General features: G+C 46.2%; 1 protein-coding gene across 1 annotated transcript; it reads right to left on the bottom strand.

The window, feature by feature from the left end:
* Positions 1-16513: 16513 nt before the first annotated feature.
* On the bottom strand, positions 16514-17362 carry LOC109155199. The gene has a single exon (XM_019302915.1). It carries the CDS (start codon positions 17360-17362, stop codon positions 16514-16516), a length of 849 nt encoding a protein of 282 aa, XP_019158460.1.
* Between the last annotated feature and the right edge of the window lie 311 nt (positions 17363-17673).

Genomic DNA, 17673 nt, shown 5'->3' with positions numbered 1-17673 from the left:
CCTACGAATGGAACCCGAAACATCAAACTAGACTCAAGCATGACAAACAGGGTCTATTGGGACACCACAGGGAATGGGGAACATCAAACGGGGAAGCCGGGGACCCGGGGTGGGGTACGGACCAGCGGGTAGCCGGTGGGTGGGGGTCACCCGCCGGCTGCCCGCCGGAGGGCACTGTTCCGGGCAGCAGGTTGCCGGCGGGCGGTCGGTTTCCCGCTGCCGGGCAGTGCCCCTTTGGGCAGCGGGTAGGTGGTGGGTCCTCCAACCCCCACCTACCCCCCACTGACTCTTTTCTCATATATTCGTCCCGGGAACCTTTGTGGAACCCGAAACCATGCTTAGACACTTTTAAACGCAAATAACGACACCACGTAAGTAATTAACGGATCAAAAGCAAGAATCATGTAGGACTTCTAAATATAAACAACACCCGAACATGCGAATTCCCACCCAAATATAAATCATGAACATCACAATACAAATTCCCAATCCGACCTAGGGCTCTAATCCCACCCAAATCATCAAGAACATATTTTATCTTTAACATCAAGAAAATATCAAGATTCGTCAAGAATCATCACATCATAATCAAGAACTTCTTTTTAACATCTAGATCATCAAGATCATTAAGAAAGCATATAAATCATCTTATCAATCATCAAGAACATAAAATAATTATCATAGAAGAATTCAATCAAGACACAAGAATATAGAGGGAGGCCAAGGAAGGAGATTATAGAAAAGAAAATAGGTTTTGTTGAGACATGGGTTACCTCTTAGCCTTAATTAATTTCCTTGGCTATGAAGGGTCTTTCTTTAAGACTCCTCTTTTCTTGATTTCTCCTAGGGGAATTCTTGGAACTTCTTGTGTGAGAGATTATTGTGGTGTGGGTTCTAGGTGCCCCCCCCCCCCCCCCTATGCCCCCTATTTATATACCTAAGGTCCCAATTAGGGTCCAAATACTATGGGCTTGCTAATTCTATTCCTTATAGGACTAGCGGATTGGTCTTAGGGATAAGGGGCCCATGGACTATGGTGGGCCTTTTCCTAATCAGTTACTGGGATTTAATTCTTTCTTTGGGGTAAATGATTAAATGATTAATTGATTTTAGGGGTCGTAACACGGAGTGTTACACTCTCCCCCCCCCCCCCCCCCTTACAGGAGGCTTCGTCCCCGAAGCCGATGCGTTAATCCATTCTTTCACCCCTGGACACTTCGTACTTTGGCCTCCTGGTTAGGAATGTGGCCCCACGCGTTGTCCTGGCTGGGGTAGACTGGATTTCTGGTGACGTGGTGATTGGAAAGTTCGGGTCTACCTTGGTTTCCTGTTCCTGAACTGGATGCCCCGCGAGTACCTAGCATGCCCTCGATAGTTGCCACCCTTTGATCCAAAGCGCGTGTTGCGCGGATTAGGGACGAGAATCCCTCGTCTATGATCTGGTTCTGTCGGGTGAGCTGCGTGAGGATGCGTTCGTTGATGGATTCTTCGTTTTGGCCCCTTGGGTTTCTTCTTGCTTGTGCAGGCGCCGACGGATTAGGCTCACTATCCTCTTCTTGTTCCTCACTTTCCCCCGGTTCCCCACATTTTTGCATTGCTCACTTGAATTTCATGTTGGAGATATCCAACTGATCCACTAATTCCCTTCGTTCCCCCTCAGGTTTGAGGCAAATCTCTTTCGAGGGTGATGTACTGTCCCCCTTCGGTGTAGTAGATATCATTGCGACGGAGGTTCTGGGCATTAAAAACCATGCCATTTGCGGTCTTGATCTCAGTGTGGCTTAGATCCACCCCCTTTTTCTCCATGATCCAACTTAGGATCATCCCGTAGGGTAGGCTAAGCCGGTTGCTAGTTTTGCAAAATTCCATGTGTTTCAACATAAGGGCCGGTAGATTGAACTTGATTTTGTGCTTTAAGAGGTAGGCAAAAGTACATTCAAAACTTCCCACATCCTTGCTTTTATTATTTGTGGGCAACAGGTTATCAGTTACAATCATGACCAATATCTTTTGCTCCGCGGTTAGCCATTTCCTGTGAGGTGAAACCTTCCTCCTTTCCGAGTAGGTACCCGAGGTAGTCCTTGTACCCCATGTTTTGGGTACCAATCCACCCCTTCCAGTCATAGTCTGACACACCCGTGGTGGTCAATCTCAAGAGCTTGGCCAAGCGGCCTTCGGAAAGTATGATTTCCTTGCCTCGGACCTTAGTAGTGATTTCTAGTTTATCACCTCGTTTGACGGCCACCAAATGTTGATAGAACTCCTTCACCAATTCGGGGTACGTATCCCCTTTAATGCTGAGATACGTATCCAGAAGCCCTTGGTGGTTGAGCATGTCGACCAATTCCGGGGAGAATTGATCGGGTTCGAGGGCTTTACTTCCGATCACGGTGTAGTCGGCGTTGCTCCATTCCGGGGTGCGGATTCCGAGGGGCTTTTTCGTCATTTTTTTTAATTTCGTCCTAGGTAACGTGCTCCGGCGGATTTCCGGCGAGCTCCGGCGAGATTCCGCGAGGGTTCCGGCGGTACGGCTTCTCTGGCGACGACGAGGCGGTGCGATCTGTCGATCGGAGTTGATGGCGAGGGTATGGTGGCCTGGCGAAGCAGTTGGCAGCGGGAGGAGGCCGGGCGGCGTCCGGGTGGCTCTTGGCAGCGGGCGGCCGATGGGGTGGTGGCGTGATGGCGGGCGTGTGACGGTGGTCATCTGGTGACTGGGCCGGCGGCGGGAAAGCGGCGGTCAATGCTTGGTCTTCATCGACGGCGGGGTATGGGGTCGTGGTGGTGGCTTTGTTTGTGGGGGTGGGGCGCCGGTGATTTGGAGGGGAAGAGGGAGAGAGAGTGTGGGTGGGAGGAAGAAGAAGGAGAAGGGTTTTTTTGATTTCGGGGTTTTGGGGGGTTTTTAGGGAATTATAGGGGTTTAAGAAGGAAGTGTTCCCTTAAGGTTTCAAGAAACACCCATGGCTTGGTGGTTAAGTGCTTGGGCTTACAAATGGGAGGTTTAGAGTTCAATTCCCCTTGATGACATTAGTTCTTCATTATTGTGTGATCTTTGTCTTTTGTCTTCTAGTGGTGGGGAATTTGATTGGTCCCCCCTTGTGGTTTGTTGTTGTCTAGTTTCCTCTACTTACGCTAGAATATTTCGATTTTATTTAAAAATGATTCCGAAATGGCTAAGCTAAACAAGTAGTTTTTACTACAAGGGTGGTTACAAGGGGTTTCTTGGTTCATCCTAAACAGAATTCACCTTCTTGGTTTTCTTCTAGTGGATTCGTGTGCTCTTCGTCTTCCGGGGTCATGTTTTCTTCGTTGAGTTTGTCCTCGTCCCCAAGTTCTGCTTGTGTGCGGCTCATGATGAATACTTTTCCGGGGGCACCATGATTCCCTTGGTTGCTTGTGCCTCTGTGCTGGCCCATGTTCATGGGACGTGAGCTCGAGGGTTGTAAACACCGGAAGGCCTTGTGTCCATCTTTTCCACAGTTGAAGCACCGCAAGGGGTTCCCCATGCAATCCCTGCCTCTATGGCTTTGGTTGCATTTTGGGCAAGGGAAGCCTCCCGTATTGGCTTCGTTGTTTCTGGGGGGTGCACCGTCTTTGTCCAGTTGGGTTGTTTGGCCTTGTGTTGGTGTCAATTCTCGTCCTCTTCATTGGTGGCGCTCCTCCTCTTGTGTTCCTTTTTCGAATCTGATCTTGAACCCCACGTTGTAGTAGTTGGATTCGGTAGAGATTTGCAGCACTGGAGTAAGCCTCGTTGAGGGTCCGGGGCCCGCTTACTACTAGTGCTTTCCGGGCTCGAAGTTGAGGCCTGATACAAACCTATCTATTTTAGTTGATTCTGTGGGGACTAACTCTGGTGCGAAGCGTGCCAGTTCGAGGAATCGTTTATGGTATTCTGTGATGGTAGCTGTTCCTTGTTTTAGGTGGAGGAACTCTTCGTGCATAGAGGCTTTTATGTGTGTTGGGTAGAATCGTTCTCGCAGGCGTATTTTCAGATTTTCCCAGTTGAATCCTGGTTCTTGCCTGTAAGGTGGATCCACCAAAGGTCTGCTTCGTGTACGAAGTAGAACGAGGCTATTTCTACACGACGCTCTTCTGGGCATTCTACCAATCCCAGGATTTTTTCGAAGGTCTGTATCCATTCCTCGAGGATGGCGGGATCTTCTTCTCTCGAGAAAGTGGGTGGCCTATGGTTCGAGACTTGTCGGGCGACTTCTGAGTTTGTGTTTGGTGGTGGTCGGTTGTTGCGGAGGGCTACGTCGCTCAACGTTTGGGCGACCTGGGTTAGTTGTTCTAGGGTTTGAGCCAGGGGGTCTTGTGCAGCGGGTTCCGGGGTCCTTGATTGTCTTCTGGTTGGTGCCATGATGTTGATCTATAGAGTCAATGTTTATAACAATGTTTGAGTTAGAGTGTTGTACCCTTACCTTGGTGTGAGAAGCGAAGGGGAGTTCTTTAGATTAATGAGGGATGAGGGGGAGGTTACATGATAATGGGCAGGCTCACAATCTCACCGCGTGTCATAATACTCCTAATTCCAGTGCTCTTAGACGCCTAAATCCTATCTTTACTGAACTCCGAGCGTTTTAAGCCTAATGTCCTAAGGTTTTGGTCTTAAGAGTCTTATCCTAGGGTCAAACTTAGGCTCCTATACCAACTGTAACACCCCAAAATTTTTCAACTTTTAAGACTTATATAATAAAGGTAAATTTTCATTAAATCCCAAAAATATAACATAAGAGTACAGGGTGCTATGCCACACTTGAGCTAGAGAACTCAGGTGTACAGGCTAACTAACTAAAATCCTCAATAATGTCAATACATAAGCATGGCACGTAGGCCGAAAGGGAAACTATCTATTCTACGCTCCAAATCTCTTAGCACGCTCCAGTGTCTACTCATCTGTGCCTGAAAGCCAAATATATCTATTCAGCGAGAGATGATGGTAACCCACTCCAACGCGTTGAAATATATTATAGATATATATATATAGATATACAAAAATCATTTCGAAGCAGGAAGATATATACTAAAGAGACTAGTTTTAATACCACAAATAGACTCATCAATTAGGGATAAGCTCATCAATCAACAATAAACAGTTAAGTAGAGATAATCATCATAAGGAATACGCATCTAAGGTCACAGAACATTTTCCATATTTTCAAATCACATCATCACTCAATCACCATTCAAATCACATAAACGTTGATGGCGTCACGGGACCAATCGCATGCCCCGAACATGAGGGATAATGCTTATAACATTATCACGGCCCCGCAGCACCCTATCTCAGTACCGCGGTATGAGGGGATTTGATCGCAACCAACCTTTTGAGAACCGCTGACGAACTCAACGTCGGACCACGATCCTACACACCGCTGACGCACCCAGTCGGTGGATCGCGATCCCCTTTTTAAGGGGGACTTACGACCCTACACACCGCCGATGGGTACACCGGTGGACCATAGTGGATCACGCCCGACACACCGCGGAGCTATACTCAGTCGGTAGGCAAAGATCCTCGGAGACTATGGCCCTACACACCGTCGTCCCATCACTCGGTGGGTCGCAGCCAGCCGTAGCCCTACACACCGCCCCTATTACTCGGATCGGTGGACTACAGCCTTCCTCGGATTATTGGCCCTGCACATCGTCATGGCGCGTTCAGATCCGGTGGGTCATAGCACCGCGGCCCAAGAAGTGAATCACTGACCGCAGCCAGGAGAATGAACCGCAGCTCATCAGTAGCCAAACAGTGAACCGCAGCCCTATATAATATTTATATACCTGACCGATCGCAACCGGCCTGGTTAACAGTTGGTATGGTTCTCAACCCATCCAACTACCTGTATAGCCAATTTGATCGCAACCAAATTGGGGAATCATGCATCACATAACACGTTATAGCACATAATAGCACATTGGGAATGGGGAGGCATATAATTAAACTTACGTGTGATCATTCACACACTAAGAATCGTCCTAAGGGGTTCATACGTCTTCCTCCTAGGTCAACGGGCTACCAATTCAACTAGCATGCAATCCCTAAGACTCATCTAGCCTACGAATGGAACCCGAAACATCAAACTAGACTCAAGCACGACAAACGGGGTCCGTTGGGACACCACGGGGAATGGGGAACATCAAACGGGGAAGCCGGGGACCTGGGGTGGGGTATGGACCAGCGGGTAGCCGGTGGGTGGGGGTCACCCGCCGGAGGGCACTGTTCCGGGCAGCGGGTTGCCGGCGGGCAGTCGGCTGCCCGGTGGCTGCCCGCTGCCGGGCAATGCCCCTTTGGGCAGCGGGTAGGTGGTGGGTCCTCCTACCCCCACCTACCCCCACTGACTCTTTTCTCATATATTCGTCCCGGGAACCTTTGTGGAACCTGAAACCATGCTTAGACACTTTTAAACGCAAATAACGACACCACGTAAGTAATTAACGGATCAAAAGCAAGAATCATGTAGGACTTGTCCTATTACGACTTCTAAATATAAACAACACCCGAACATGCGAATTCCCACCCAAATATAAATAAAGAACATCACAATACAAATTCCCAATCTGACCTAGGGCTCTAATCCCACCCAAATCATCAAGAACATATTTAATCTTTAACATCAAGGAAATATCAAGATTCGTCAAGAATCATCACATCATAATCAAGAACTTCTTTTTAACATCAAGATCATCAAGAAAGCATATAATGTTGGGTAATATGGTTGAAAAATCCCAAAAATAATAATCCTACTTAAAGATTAATATTATATTGGAAAACAGAAAATCTGGGAAGGAAAAGGTGGAGTGTTTAGATATAGGTTTAGCACGAGTTCGAACACAAAGTTCTTTTCCTTAAAACCTTATTTGCTACCTCCCACAGGTGCTAGGAGCGTTGTAGCCTAGGTTTCCCAGGATAAAACGTGCTACGATTCTTTGTTTAAGCACCTAAACAAAGAACTCGGCAAACAAAGCAAAGCAGTGAACACTAGTTGGTAAAGAAGAGAGTAGAAGCAGAGTTTTGAGAAGCTGAAAGCTACTGGAATTCCTTTCGTTTCTGTACTGTGTAGAAATGCTACTGCTCTACCTCTCTTTATATAGGGATGTTGGAGTGCTAGCATTCAACATGGCCATTAAATTGGTATTAAAACCAATTGTGTAACACCTGTAACAGCCACCCACTAAGTAGGATTAAACTCAGAATTTAAAATTGGAAATAAAACAGTATTAATTCTGTAACAGTTGAGTTTAATCTGTACAACAGGTTGAACTTTCGCGTTTCAGACCATTGAGGTGCAGGTGCACACGAGAGCATAAGGACCAGTAACACGAGAGTACATCTCTCGTGCGTGCTGTGGTGCAACCCGAGAGTGCACCTCTCGTGGTCACAGATGCACGAGAGTTTTGCTTTCGGTGCACCACAACCTTTCCTCTCGTGCTCTTTGTAGCACGAGAGTAGGCCCTCTCGGTTCGGTTTCGGCCGAACCAAGTGACTATATCAGATGGAAAATGATACCGAAGTTTGGCATAACTTAGCCCGCAAGGAGGGCCAATTTCCGGACGACATTCGTGCCCGCAGGTGCCGGCGCACGCGAGCTCGGGCTTGAATCAAGCCTTTTCGATCTCCTCTAATTGGATTTTGATTTGCACCCCCCCCCCCCTTCCCCCCGCGTGAAAGAGCCTCTATGCTATACAATTCTACAAGCTTCAAAAGAGCTCATGTATATAAGGGGGGCAAATCTTGTTTTCAAACCAATGTGGGACAAAGTCCACTATTTTCCCTTCATTTCCCAACTCAAATGGGTTTACTTTGAGAATCAATATCTCATTCACCCATTATCCGTTTTGAGCGTAAAATATATCAATCTCTTCGTCTTACTACGAAGAATCCGAATCCACTTTGACCAGACCCAAATCGGAAGTGTACCCCACTGATAATTGTACCACAAAATAGCCACTTAATATGCCATTTTATGCCATTTTAAGCTAATTTTTCCAACAATCCCCCACATGAATGAAAATTGATTTTCGAGGTAGTTTTAAAAACGGAAACAACTATGTTCAATGGTCGATCCCTGCATAGGATAGGTAGGGTCACACCCTTTGAACCTTCCCTCGTGAAGATATATTTACTCTACTGGCTGTATGGTAGAACGCGATGTCTTTGAACCGACTGCCGTTTGTGTAGATGGTGACATATCTCACACAGGAACCTCCCAACCATGCTTTGTTCTCATGATTGTGCCCATTTTGGTCGTAGGCCACCATTCCTGGTTCTGCAAGAGTTTGTGAAGAATTGTGCCCGTCAATTCTCCTTTGAAGCGACCCTCACTTCTCTCTCACATAGGTGATTCTTTCCCGAGTATCCCGCATACTCACATATGTCAACTGACATTCGAATCACTAAAGCATTTAACATGCTAACCTTGTGCGGGAGCCACTATTTCTAACGAGTAGTGGTAGGGAATCCGAGACCCCCACAGTGACACGCTCCGTTCCATAATTTAGTTGTCCCATTGAACCTAGGTGCTAGCTAGGTTGGGTGCCCACTATAGAACTTTATACCAAGGGCTTTAGACCCATTCCTCGTCTCAACTTCTCCACAGCTACTCTACATAACCCTTTGGTTAGCGGATCCGCTATATTGTCTATTGACTTTACGTAGTCAATCGAGACAACACCAGTTCTAAGAAGTTGTCTAATGGTATTATGTCTACGACGCACATGTCTAGACTTACCATTATACATATGATTCTGTACTCTTCCAATTGCGGCTTGACTATCACAGTGCACACACATTGGAGGTACATGTCTTTCCCAATTAGGAATATCCTCTAAAAAATGGCGTAGCTATTCAGCCTCTTCGCAACATTTGTCCAAGGCTATCAGCTCAGATTCCATCGTGGATCTAGCTATCACGGTCTGTTTAGAGGATTTCCATGCAACGGCTGCACCGGCTAGTGTAAACACGTAGCGACTCGTGGACTTGGACTCCTTAATATTAGATATCCAGCTAGCATCACTATACCCTTCAAGTACAGCAGGATATCTCCCATAGTGCAGTCCAAGGTCTCGAGTATACCTTATGTATCTCAGAACCTTCACTATTGCCGTTCAGTGCATGGCACCGGGATTACTTGTATATCTACTGAGTTTACTAACTGCAAAGGCAATATCCGGCCTAGTACAGCTCATTAGATACATCAAACTACCAATAACCCGAGCATATTCTACTTGAGAAATACACTCCCCGTGGTTCTTGGTTAGATGAACGCTTCGATCTAATGGCGTCCTAGTCCCTTGATGATTATCCTTGTTAAATTTTTCAAGGATTTTGTCAATATAATGTGATTGGCTTAACACCAGACCATCAGGTCTTCTAATGATTCTAATCCCGAGGATTAAATCAGCCAAACCCATATCCTTCATGTCAAATCTCGCATTTAACATGTTTTTGGTAGACTTGATTACCCGATCGTTACTACCAACGATGAGCATATCATCTACGTATAAACAAAGAATGACATAACCGTCTATCGTTTCTTTAACGTAGACACATTTGTCACTTTCGTTTATTTTAAACCCATTAGTCAACATCGCATGGTCAAACTTCTCATGCCATTGCTTAGGCGCTTGTTTTAAACCATATAGCGATTTAACCAACTTACACACTCTCCTTTCTTGGCCCGGAACCACAAACCCTTCGGGTTGTTCCATATAGATTTCCTCATCTAATTCGCCATTTAGGAAAGCGGTTTTAACGTCCATTTGATGAACTTCCAGATTCCGCAACGCGGCTATGGTAAGTATCATCCAAATGGAGTTTATTCTCGTCACAGGAGAATATGTGTTGAAGTAATCAAGGCCCTCGTGTTGCCTGTAACCCTTGATTACAAGCCTAGCCTTATACTTCTCGATGGAACCATCGGGTTTCATCTTCCTTTTAAAGACCCACTTGGATCCTAAGGGTTTACTGCCCGGAGGAAGATCAACAAGTTCCTAAGTGTGGTTCTGTAAGATAGAATCCACTTCACTTTTAATAGCCTCTTTCCACATTGGTTCTTCGGTAGAAGTCACGGCTTCTACATACGTTCGAGACTCGTTTTCTATCAAACAAGATAGAAAATCGGGTTCATTTTCTAATAAACAAGTTAGAGTACTCGAATCGTACTCCAACAAGTTAGAAAATCAGGACCAAATGATTTTCCAACTCTCGCCCGCTTACTGCGTCTCGGCTCGAGCTCAGGTTCTCTCTCGGATTCCCCACTATCATTGTCCATAGCTTCGTCAAATGTCCGTTTTGACGTACTTGGTCCCTCGTTGGACCTACAAGGAAATACATTTTCAAAGAAAGATGCATTCCTTGATTCTATTATCGTGTTCTCGTGTACGTCCGGATTATGGGACTCGTGTACTAAGAACCGATAAGCACTACTATTATGCGCATAGCCAATAAAGATATAGTCCACCGTCTTGGGACCTATCTTTACTTTCTTAGGTGTTGGCACCAAAACTTTGGCAAGACACCCCCACACTTTCAGGTACTGGTAGGAAGGTTTCCTACCGTTCCACAGCTTATAAGGAGTCTTATCGAGCTTCTTTTGAGGTACCTTATTTAAAAGGTAATTACTTGTCAAAATAGCCTCACCCCACGCTTCTTGAGGTAGGCCCGAACTTATAAGCATCGCGTTCATCATATCTTTCAATGTACGATTCTTTCGTTCGGCAACACCGTTCGATTGAGGTGAGTAAGGTGCAGTACGCTCGTGTATTATACCTACACTCGCACAGAAGTCACCAATAGGTGCTTCGTACTCACCACCTCTATCACTTCTAACTTTCTTAATCTTACGATTAAGTTGGTTCTCAACTTCATTCTTATAAAGAATGAATTTTTCCAAGGCTTCGTCTTTGCTTTTAAGCAAATACACATAGCAATAACGTGTGCTATCGTCGATAAAGGTGATAAAATATTTATTACCACCTCTCGTTTGTATCGATCTAAAATCACACAAATCACTATGGATTAATTCTAGTAGTTCAGTTTCCCTTTCAACCGATTTGAAAGGTACTTTCGTTAATTTTGCCTCAACAAAAATTTCACATTTGTTATTTGTGTTAATTTGAAAATTAGGAATATGGTCCTTGTTAATTAATCTACGTATAGAGTTATAATTAACGTGACCTAGTCTACCATGCCACAAATTGGAAGACTCAAGCAAGTAAACGGAAGTAACTTTGCTCTTATTCATGATAATAGGCATTACATTGAGCTTAATGAGCCCATCAGTTACATAACCTTTGCCAACATTCCTAACTTAGACAAAACAACCTTGTCTGACTCGAACACCATGCGAAAGCCATGCTTGTTCAACAGTGAGCCAGACACCAGATTCTTCCTCAGCTCTGGAACATACAGCATGTTGTTCAATGTCAGTTCCTTCCCGAAAGTCATATTCAGAACCACCTTGCCCACGCCTTCCACAGCAGACTGAGCAGAGTTTCCCATCCAAACCTTCTCGCCCTCAACGGTCTCAAAGGTGTTGAACATTTCTCGGTTGCAACACAAGTGCCTTGTTGCACCAGTTTCGATGAACCACTCTCGTGGGTTAGAGTCCACGAGGTTCACCTCGGTCACCATAGCCGAAAGGCTAATCTCGACCTCCTTCTGATTTCTTTCCTAAACCATGTTGGCTTCAGAACTCTTGTTCTTCTTCTTTGGAACTTTGCACTCAGAGGACTTGTGGCCAGTCTTGCCACAATTGAAGCATTTTCCATGAAATTTCTTCTTGGTAATGCCTCCTTTCGGACCTTGCTTCTGCTTGTCCTTCTTGTTCTTCTTGGAACCTTTAGCATGTTCTACAACATTGGCTTTAGCGCCAACAGTGACAGAATTTCTCCCATCATTCGTCTTGTTCCCCTCCTCAATTTGGAGTCGCTGGATCAGGTCCTCCAGGTTCATTTCCTTTCGCTTATGCTTAAGGTAATTCTTGAAGTCCTTCCACCCTAGAGGCAGCAAGTGGATAACAGATCCCACTAGGAAGTCTTCACTCAACGTCATGCCTTCGTCACGGATTTCATCAAATATTAGTTGTAAATCTTCAACCTGACTTAGCACGATTTTGGAATCAACCATTTTGAAGTCAAGGAATCGGCCAAACACAAATTTCTTTTGCCCGGCATCCTCACTTCGGTATTTATGATCCAAGGCTTCCCACAGCGCTTTCGCTGTGCCAATCTTGCGATATACATCGTATAACGCATCATATAATCCATTTAGGATGTAGTTTCGGCATAGGAAGTCCAAATCCTTCCAATAGCCAACTGCCATCACGGATTGGGCATCCTGTTCCCTTAATTCGGGAACCTTCTCGGTCAAGAATCTCGCCAAGCCGAGAGTTGCAAGGTAGAACAACATCTTTTGCTGCCACCTCTTGAAGTTTGTAGTCCACCGAATGAGTGATCAAGCGGTGGGTAGGGCTACGGTTGGCTGCGATATACCGAGTGATGGGCCAGCGGTGTGTTGGGTCGTAGTCTCCGAAGATCATCGCCCACCGAATGAGTCCCTCAGGCGGTGTGTAGGGCTTGATCTGCTACGACCCACTGACTGAGTTCATCAAGCAGTGTGTAGGGTCAGTCCCCCCTTGTAGAGAGGATCACAGTCCACCGACTGAGCGCGTCAGCGGTGTGTAGGGCTGTGATTCGCCGTTGAGTTCGTTAACGGTCTATGCGGTTGGTTGCGATTAACCCCCTTCATGCTGCGGTATGAGGTAGGGTGATGCGGGGCCGTGTTAGTACTATATGTACTAACCCTCATGTTCGGGGCATGCGATTAGTCCCGTGGCGCCACCAAAGTATGCTTGTGTGACTTGAATGATGATTGATTGATTATGTGAACGATTTGGAAGTGAACTGTGACCTTAGATATATGTTCTTTATGATATTGTCTCTATATAACTGTCTATCATCGCTTAATGTGCTTATCCCTATCTATCGATTCTATCCCTGGTTTTAAAGCTAGAGTCTCCTAAGTATATATCTTCTTGCTTCAAAATGGTTTTCATATATCTATATATAGATTAGATAAATGTTTGATAATAATATTCAGCACAAGAACAGGAAAACAATATAAAGTGAAATAACTACTAACGTAAGAGACTCCTATCTAAGAGGGATGACTAAGGACTTATTCTCCTGTTACAATATTGACTAAACATATATAATAACACTAATGAATAATATATCACTAACACTCCCTCTCAAGCACAAGGTCGGTGAGTCACCACATTGAGCTTGTCACGTAGAGCAGCAAAACGTGGACCAGCCAAGGGTTTGGTGAAGATATCTGCAATCTGATCCTTTGTTGAGACGAAATTCACAACTAAGTCCCCTGAGGCAACTTTGTCTCGCACAAAATGGAAATCAATTTCCACGTGTTTGGTTCTGGCGTGGAACACGGGATTAGCACAGAGATAGGTGGCCCCTAGATTATCACACCACAGAGTAGTCGGCTCGCCAGTATGTAGACCCAACTCGCGAAGCAACGAAACAATCCAAGTGACCTCAGCGGACACATCTGCTAGAGCCTTGTATTCAGCCTCAGTGGAGGAGCGTGCTACAGTGCGCTGTTTTTGAGACAACCAGGAGACGAGATTAGTCCCCAAGAATACAGCATAGCCACTCGTGCTCTTCCTATCTAACGGACAGCCGGCCCAATCGGAGTCAGGGAAGGCATGAATAGCAGAGGAAGCAGAGACTGTAATAGGTAAACCATACTCAAGAGTACCCTTGACATATCGAACAACACGCTTCAAGAGACCTCAGTGATCAACGGACGGTGAGTGCATGAATTGACAGAGTCGATTGACAGCATAAGAGAGGTCTGGTCTGGTAATGGTGAGATATTGTAGGGCACCTACAATGCGCCTATACTGTGTCGGATTATCATGAAGCTGGTCCGACGGTGTAACAGACTGTGTAACAGCAGCCGGGGTTGCTAAAGGTTTGCAGTCAGACATACCAGCGCGGTTTAGAATATCTTTCATGTAGCGCCGCTGGGAAAGCATGATTCCCCCTTCAACTTGTAACATTTCAATCCCAAGAAAGAACCCAGGGGTGCCTAGATCGCGAATTTTGAATGCAGTAGATAACCGGTGCAACAATGTAGTAATAAGAGGTGGATCATTCCCCATCATGATTATATCGTCAACATACATAAGTAGATATACTCTGGATGAGCCAGTAGAGTAGTGAAAAAGAGAAACGTGGGTTTTAGATGGCACAAAACCTGCAGATATCAAGAAATCGTGTAGCCTTTTGAACCAGGCTCGTGGGGCCTGTTTAAGACCATATAAGGACCGCTGTAGATGGCATACATGATCAGGATGAACTGGATCCTCATAGCCAGGTGGTTGCTTCATGTATACTGTTTCAGCTAGATGCCCATTCAGAAATGCATTATGAACATCTAACTGCCGCATGGTCCAGCTATGGGACACTGCTAGGGAGAAGAGTAGCCGGACTATAGTCGGTTTGACTACAGGGCTAAACGTGTCAAAGAAATCTTCCCCAGCAACCTAGTTGAACCCCTTCGCAACGAGGCGTGCTTTATAATGCTCAATAGAGCCATCAGCCTGTCGTTTGGTGCGGAACACCCACTTATAACCAATCACATTCATGTGTGGCTTAGCAGGCACCAGAACCCATGTGCTATTATGTAGGAGTGCATTGAACTCCTGATCCATGGCTTCACGCCACTCTGGGTGCCCAACTGCATGTGAGTAGCAGGTTGGATCAGTAACTGCACTAAGAGCCTGAAATTGCTCATTCGTGCCTCGTGTCATGCGTCGTAGCCTCATAGCATGATCCTGTACCTGTGGTGCTGTTCGAGTGGCACGTTTCCGTGCGACCCGTTTTGGCCCCTCCAAAGCCAAAGGTGGTGTGTCCCGAGCCAAGGGCGTCGGACTCCCTGATGGTATGGGGTCCGATGGTGGAATAGTGGGTGCCACAGTTGGCTCAACATGTGAACATTCGGTTAATACCGGGCTGGTGGCCCAAGGTAGATTGAGAGGCACTTGTGTTGTAGTTGATTGACCACCTGTGTCTGAAAAGGGATAATCAGTTTCATCAAAACGTACGTGACGACAGATGTAGATTTTCTCATTAGTTAGATTCATGCATCTGTATCCCCTAAAGGATGACGGGTAACCTAAGAAGACACAGGGTGCCGACCGGAACTCGATCTTGTGGCGATTATAAGGCCTCAGATACGGGTAACAGCGACCCCGAAGACACGCAGAAAAGTGTATGGGGGTGAGTGTTTATGTAGACGACTGTATGGGCTATCATACTGTAATGTAGGTGTTGGTAAATAATTGATTAGACACGTAGCCGTTTCGAAAGCATAGTCCCAATATTGAAGCGGGACGGAGCCTTCGGCTAGTAGTGCCAATCCGGTTTCAACTATATGCCTATTTTTGCGTTCAACGCGCCCGTTTTGTTCATGTGTGTAGGCACAGGATTGGCGGTGAATAATGCCAAGTTTGCTAAAAGTATAGTGCAGCTTGCGATATTCACCGCCGAGATCGGACTGGACGGGCTTGATAGAACGCGAAAATTGGCGTTCTACCATGACATGGAACAACTCAAAACATTTATATATATCAGATTTTACCCGTAAGGGGTAAAACCAGCAGAAGCGCGAGTAATCATCTACAAATAGCAGAAAATACCTATAACCACTACTAGAGATTACAAGAGACGGGCCCCATATATCGGTATAAATTAAATCCAATACATTTTGACTAGAATGAAAGACCCTATCTATTGGAAATCTGGATGATTTGCCAAGCTGACAAGGCGTACACGACCCCGCTTTATTGGTTTTGTCTGGCGCAACTGGACAAGACTGCAGAATTTTATTTTGGACGTGTGCATGCGGGTGGCCCAATCTACGGTGCCAAACCACAGGAGTTGCCCGGGAAGTCAAAAATGCAAATGGAGATTGCGGAACAGAAAGCTTGTAAAGACCACCAGATGTTGGACCTTTAAGCAGAACCTCCCGAGTTATGGAATCCTTCACAACAAAGTAATTTTTATGAAACTCAAAAAAAACGTTATTGTCGTTAGTGAAGCGATTAACAGACAATAAAGGCGCAGAGAAATCCAGAACACATAATACATTAGACAAACGTAACAATTGTGACTTAGATGGGATCGATGCATGACCAACGTGAGAAATATCCAAACATGCGCCGTTACCAACACGAAGCACATCCCCGCCGGTATACTCATCCGCCTGAGACATCATGGACACGTCAGGAGTTGCATGTGCCGACGCGCCTGTATCCGGAAACCAACCCGACGCCGACGAAGGAGGCGCTGAGTCATCCGCGGCAGTCACCATATTGGCTTGGGCAGGAGGCTGTGTATTATATCTCTTAAAGCAGTAAATTGCAGTATGGCCCTGGGCTTTACAAATCTGACACCGAGGAGCATTGTTCCAGCCTCCACGGCCTCTGTTCTAGCCGCCTCTACCGCCACTGCCGCGATTCTGGCCTTGTCTGCCACCATCGTTGCCGCCTCGTCCACCATTGTTTCGGCCTCCACGACCGACATACAAGGCAGAAGGGGCCGCCGTGTATCCGCCGTCTGATCCGGCCAGGTAGTCATCGGCGTGTATGAAGTCTTGGGCTTGCAAATAATCAGATATTTGCGGAATCGTCACCGGAATCCCTGCTGCCGTGAGCGATGACGCCATGGCGCGATACTCCGGTCGGAGACCATGGAAGACGAACAGGTTCTGTTCTTCAAGGGAGACGGGCCTGCCGGCGAGCGCAAACTGTTCCACTAGCAGCTGCGCACGGCCGAGATACTCCACCGCACTGCCACTGCCTTGCCAGAGAGAGTGGAATTGCCTGAGGAGGCTGAGACACCTGGCTCGGGTGGTGCTGCCTAACGCCGCCATGATTGACTCCCAGACCTCTCTGGATGTAGCCTTGCCGACGGCGAGGTGCATCACCTCATCCGAGAGGGATGAAATGATCAGAGATAAGATCAATTGATCTTGCTTAATCCATGCTTTGTATGTGGGATTGGGAATCAGACCAGTAGTGGTAGCTGCGGAATTTGAACCGCCGAAAACGGGTGGTGATTCGACTGTGGGTGGTGGACACGGCGTATCCCCATCAACGAACCCCAACAGCTCTTGGCCGCGAAGAAAAGGGATTATTTGAGTTCTCCAGAAGAGAAAGTTACGGTGGGTGAGTTTGATAGACACATGGTGGTTCGCACCGGAGAGGGGATTGGAGGCAGTCGCCGGTGGGTTTGAGGCGCCGGCAGTGACTGTTCTTTCAGAGGAGTTCGTGGACATGGTGGGGGATTGAGTGATTGCCGGCGATAAAGATTGACAAAGGAGGTGAGAGAGAGAACCCGGTCTATCTGATACCAGATTAGATAAATGTTTGATAATAATATTCAGCACAAGAACAGGAAAACAATATAAAGGGAAATAACAACTAACATAAGAGACTCCTATCTAAGAGGGATGACTAAGGACTTATTCTCCTGTTACAATATTGACTAAACATATATATTAAGACTAATGAATAATATATGACTAACAATATATATCTACCTATATTGTATTTCAACGCGTTGGAGTGGGTTACCAGCATCACTCGC

Source organism: Ipomoea nil, unplaced genomic scaffold (genome assembly GCF_001879475.1).
Source record: "Ipomoea nil cultivar Tokyo-kokei standard unplaced genomic scaffold, Asagao_1.1 scaffold2694, whole genome shotgun sequence".
In the NCBI taxonomy this organism is placed as follows: domain Eukaryota; kingdom Viridiplantae; phylum Streptophyta; class Magnoliopsida; order Solanales; family Convolvulaceae; genus Ipomoea; species Ipomoea nil.
Note: the sequence above shows the minus strand (reverse complement) of the source record. Positions and strands in the feature narration are given on the sequence as shown.

Coding starts and splice junctions, on each gene's coding strand:
- LOC109155199 (XM_019302915.1), bottom strand. CDS start 17,362: ATGTCCACGAACTCCTCTGAAAGAACAGTCACTGCCGGCGCCTCAAAC.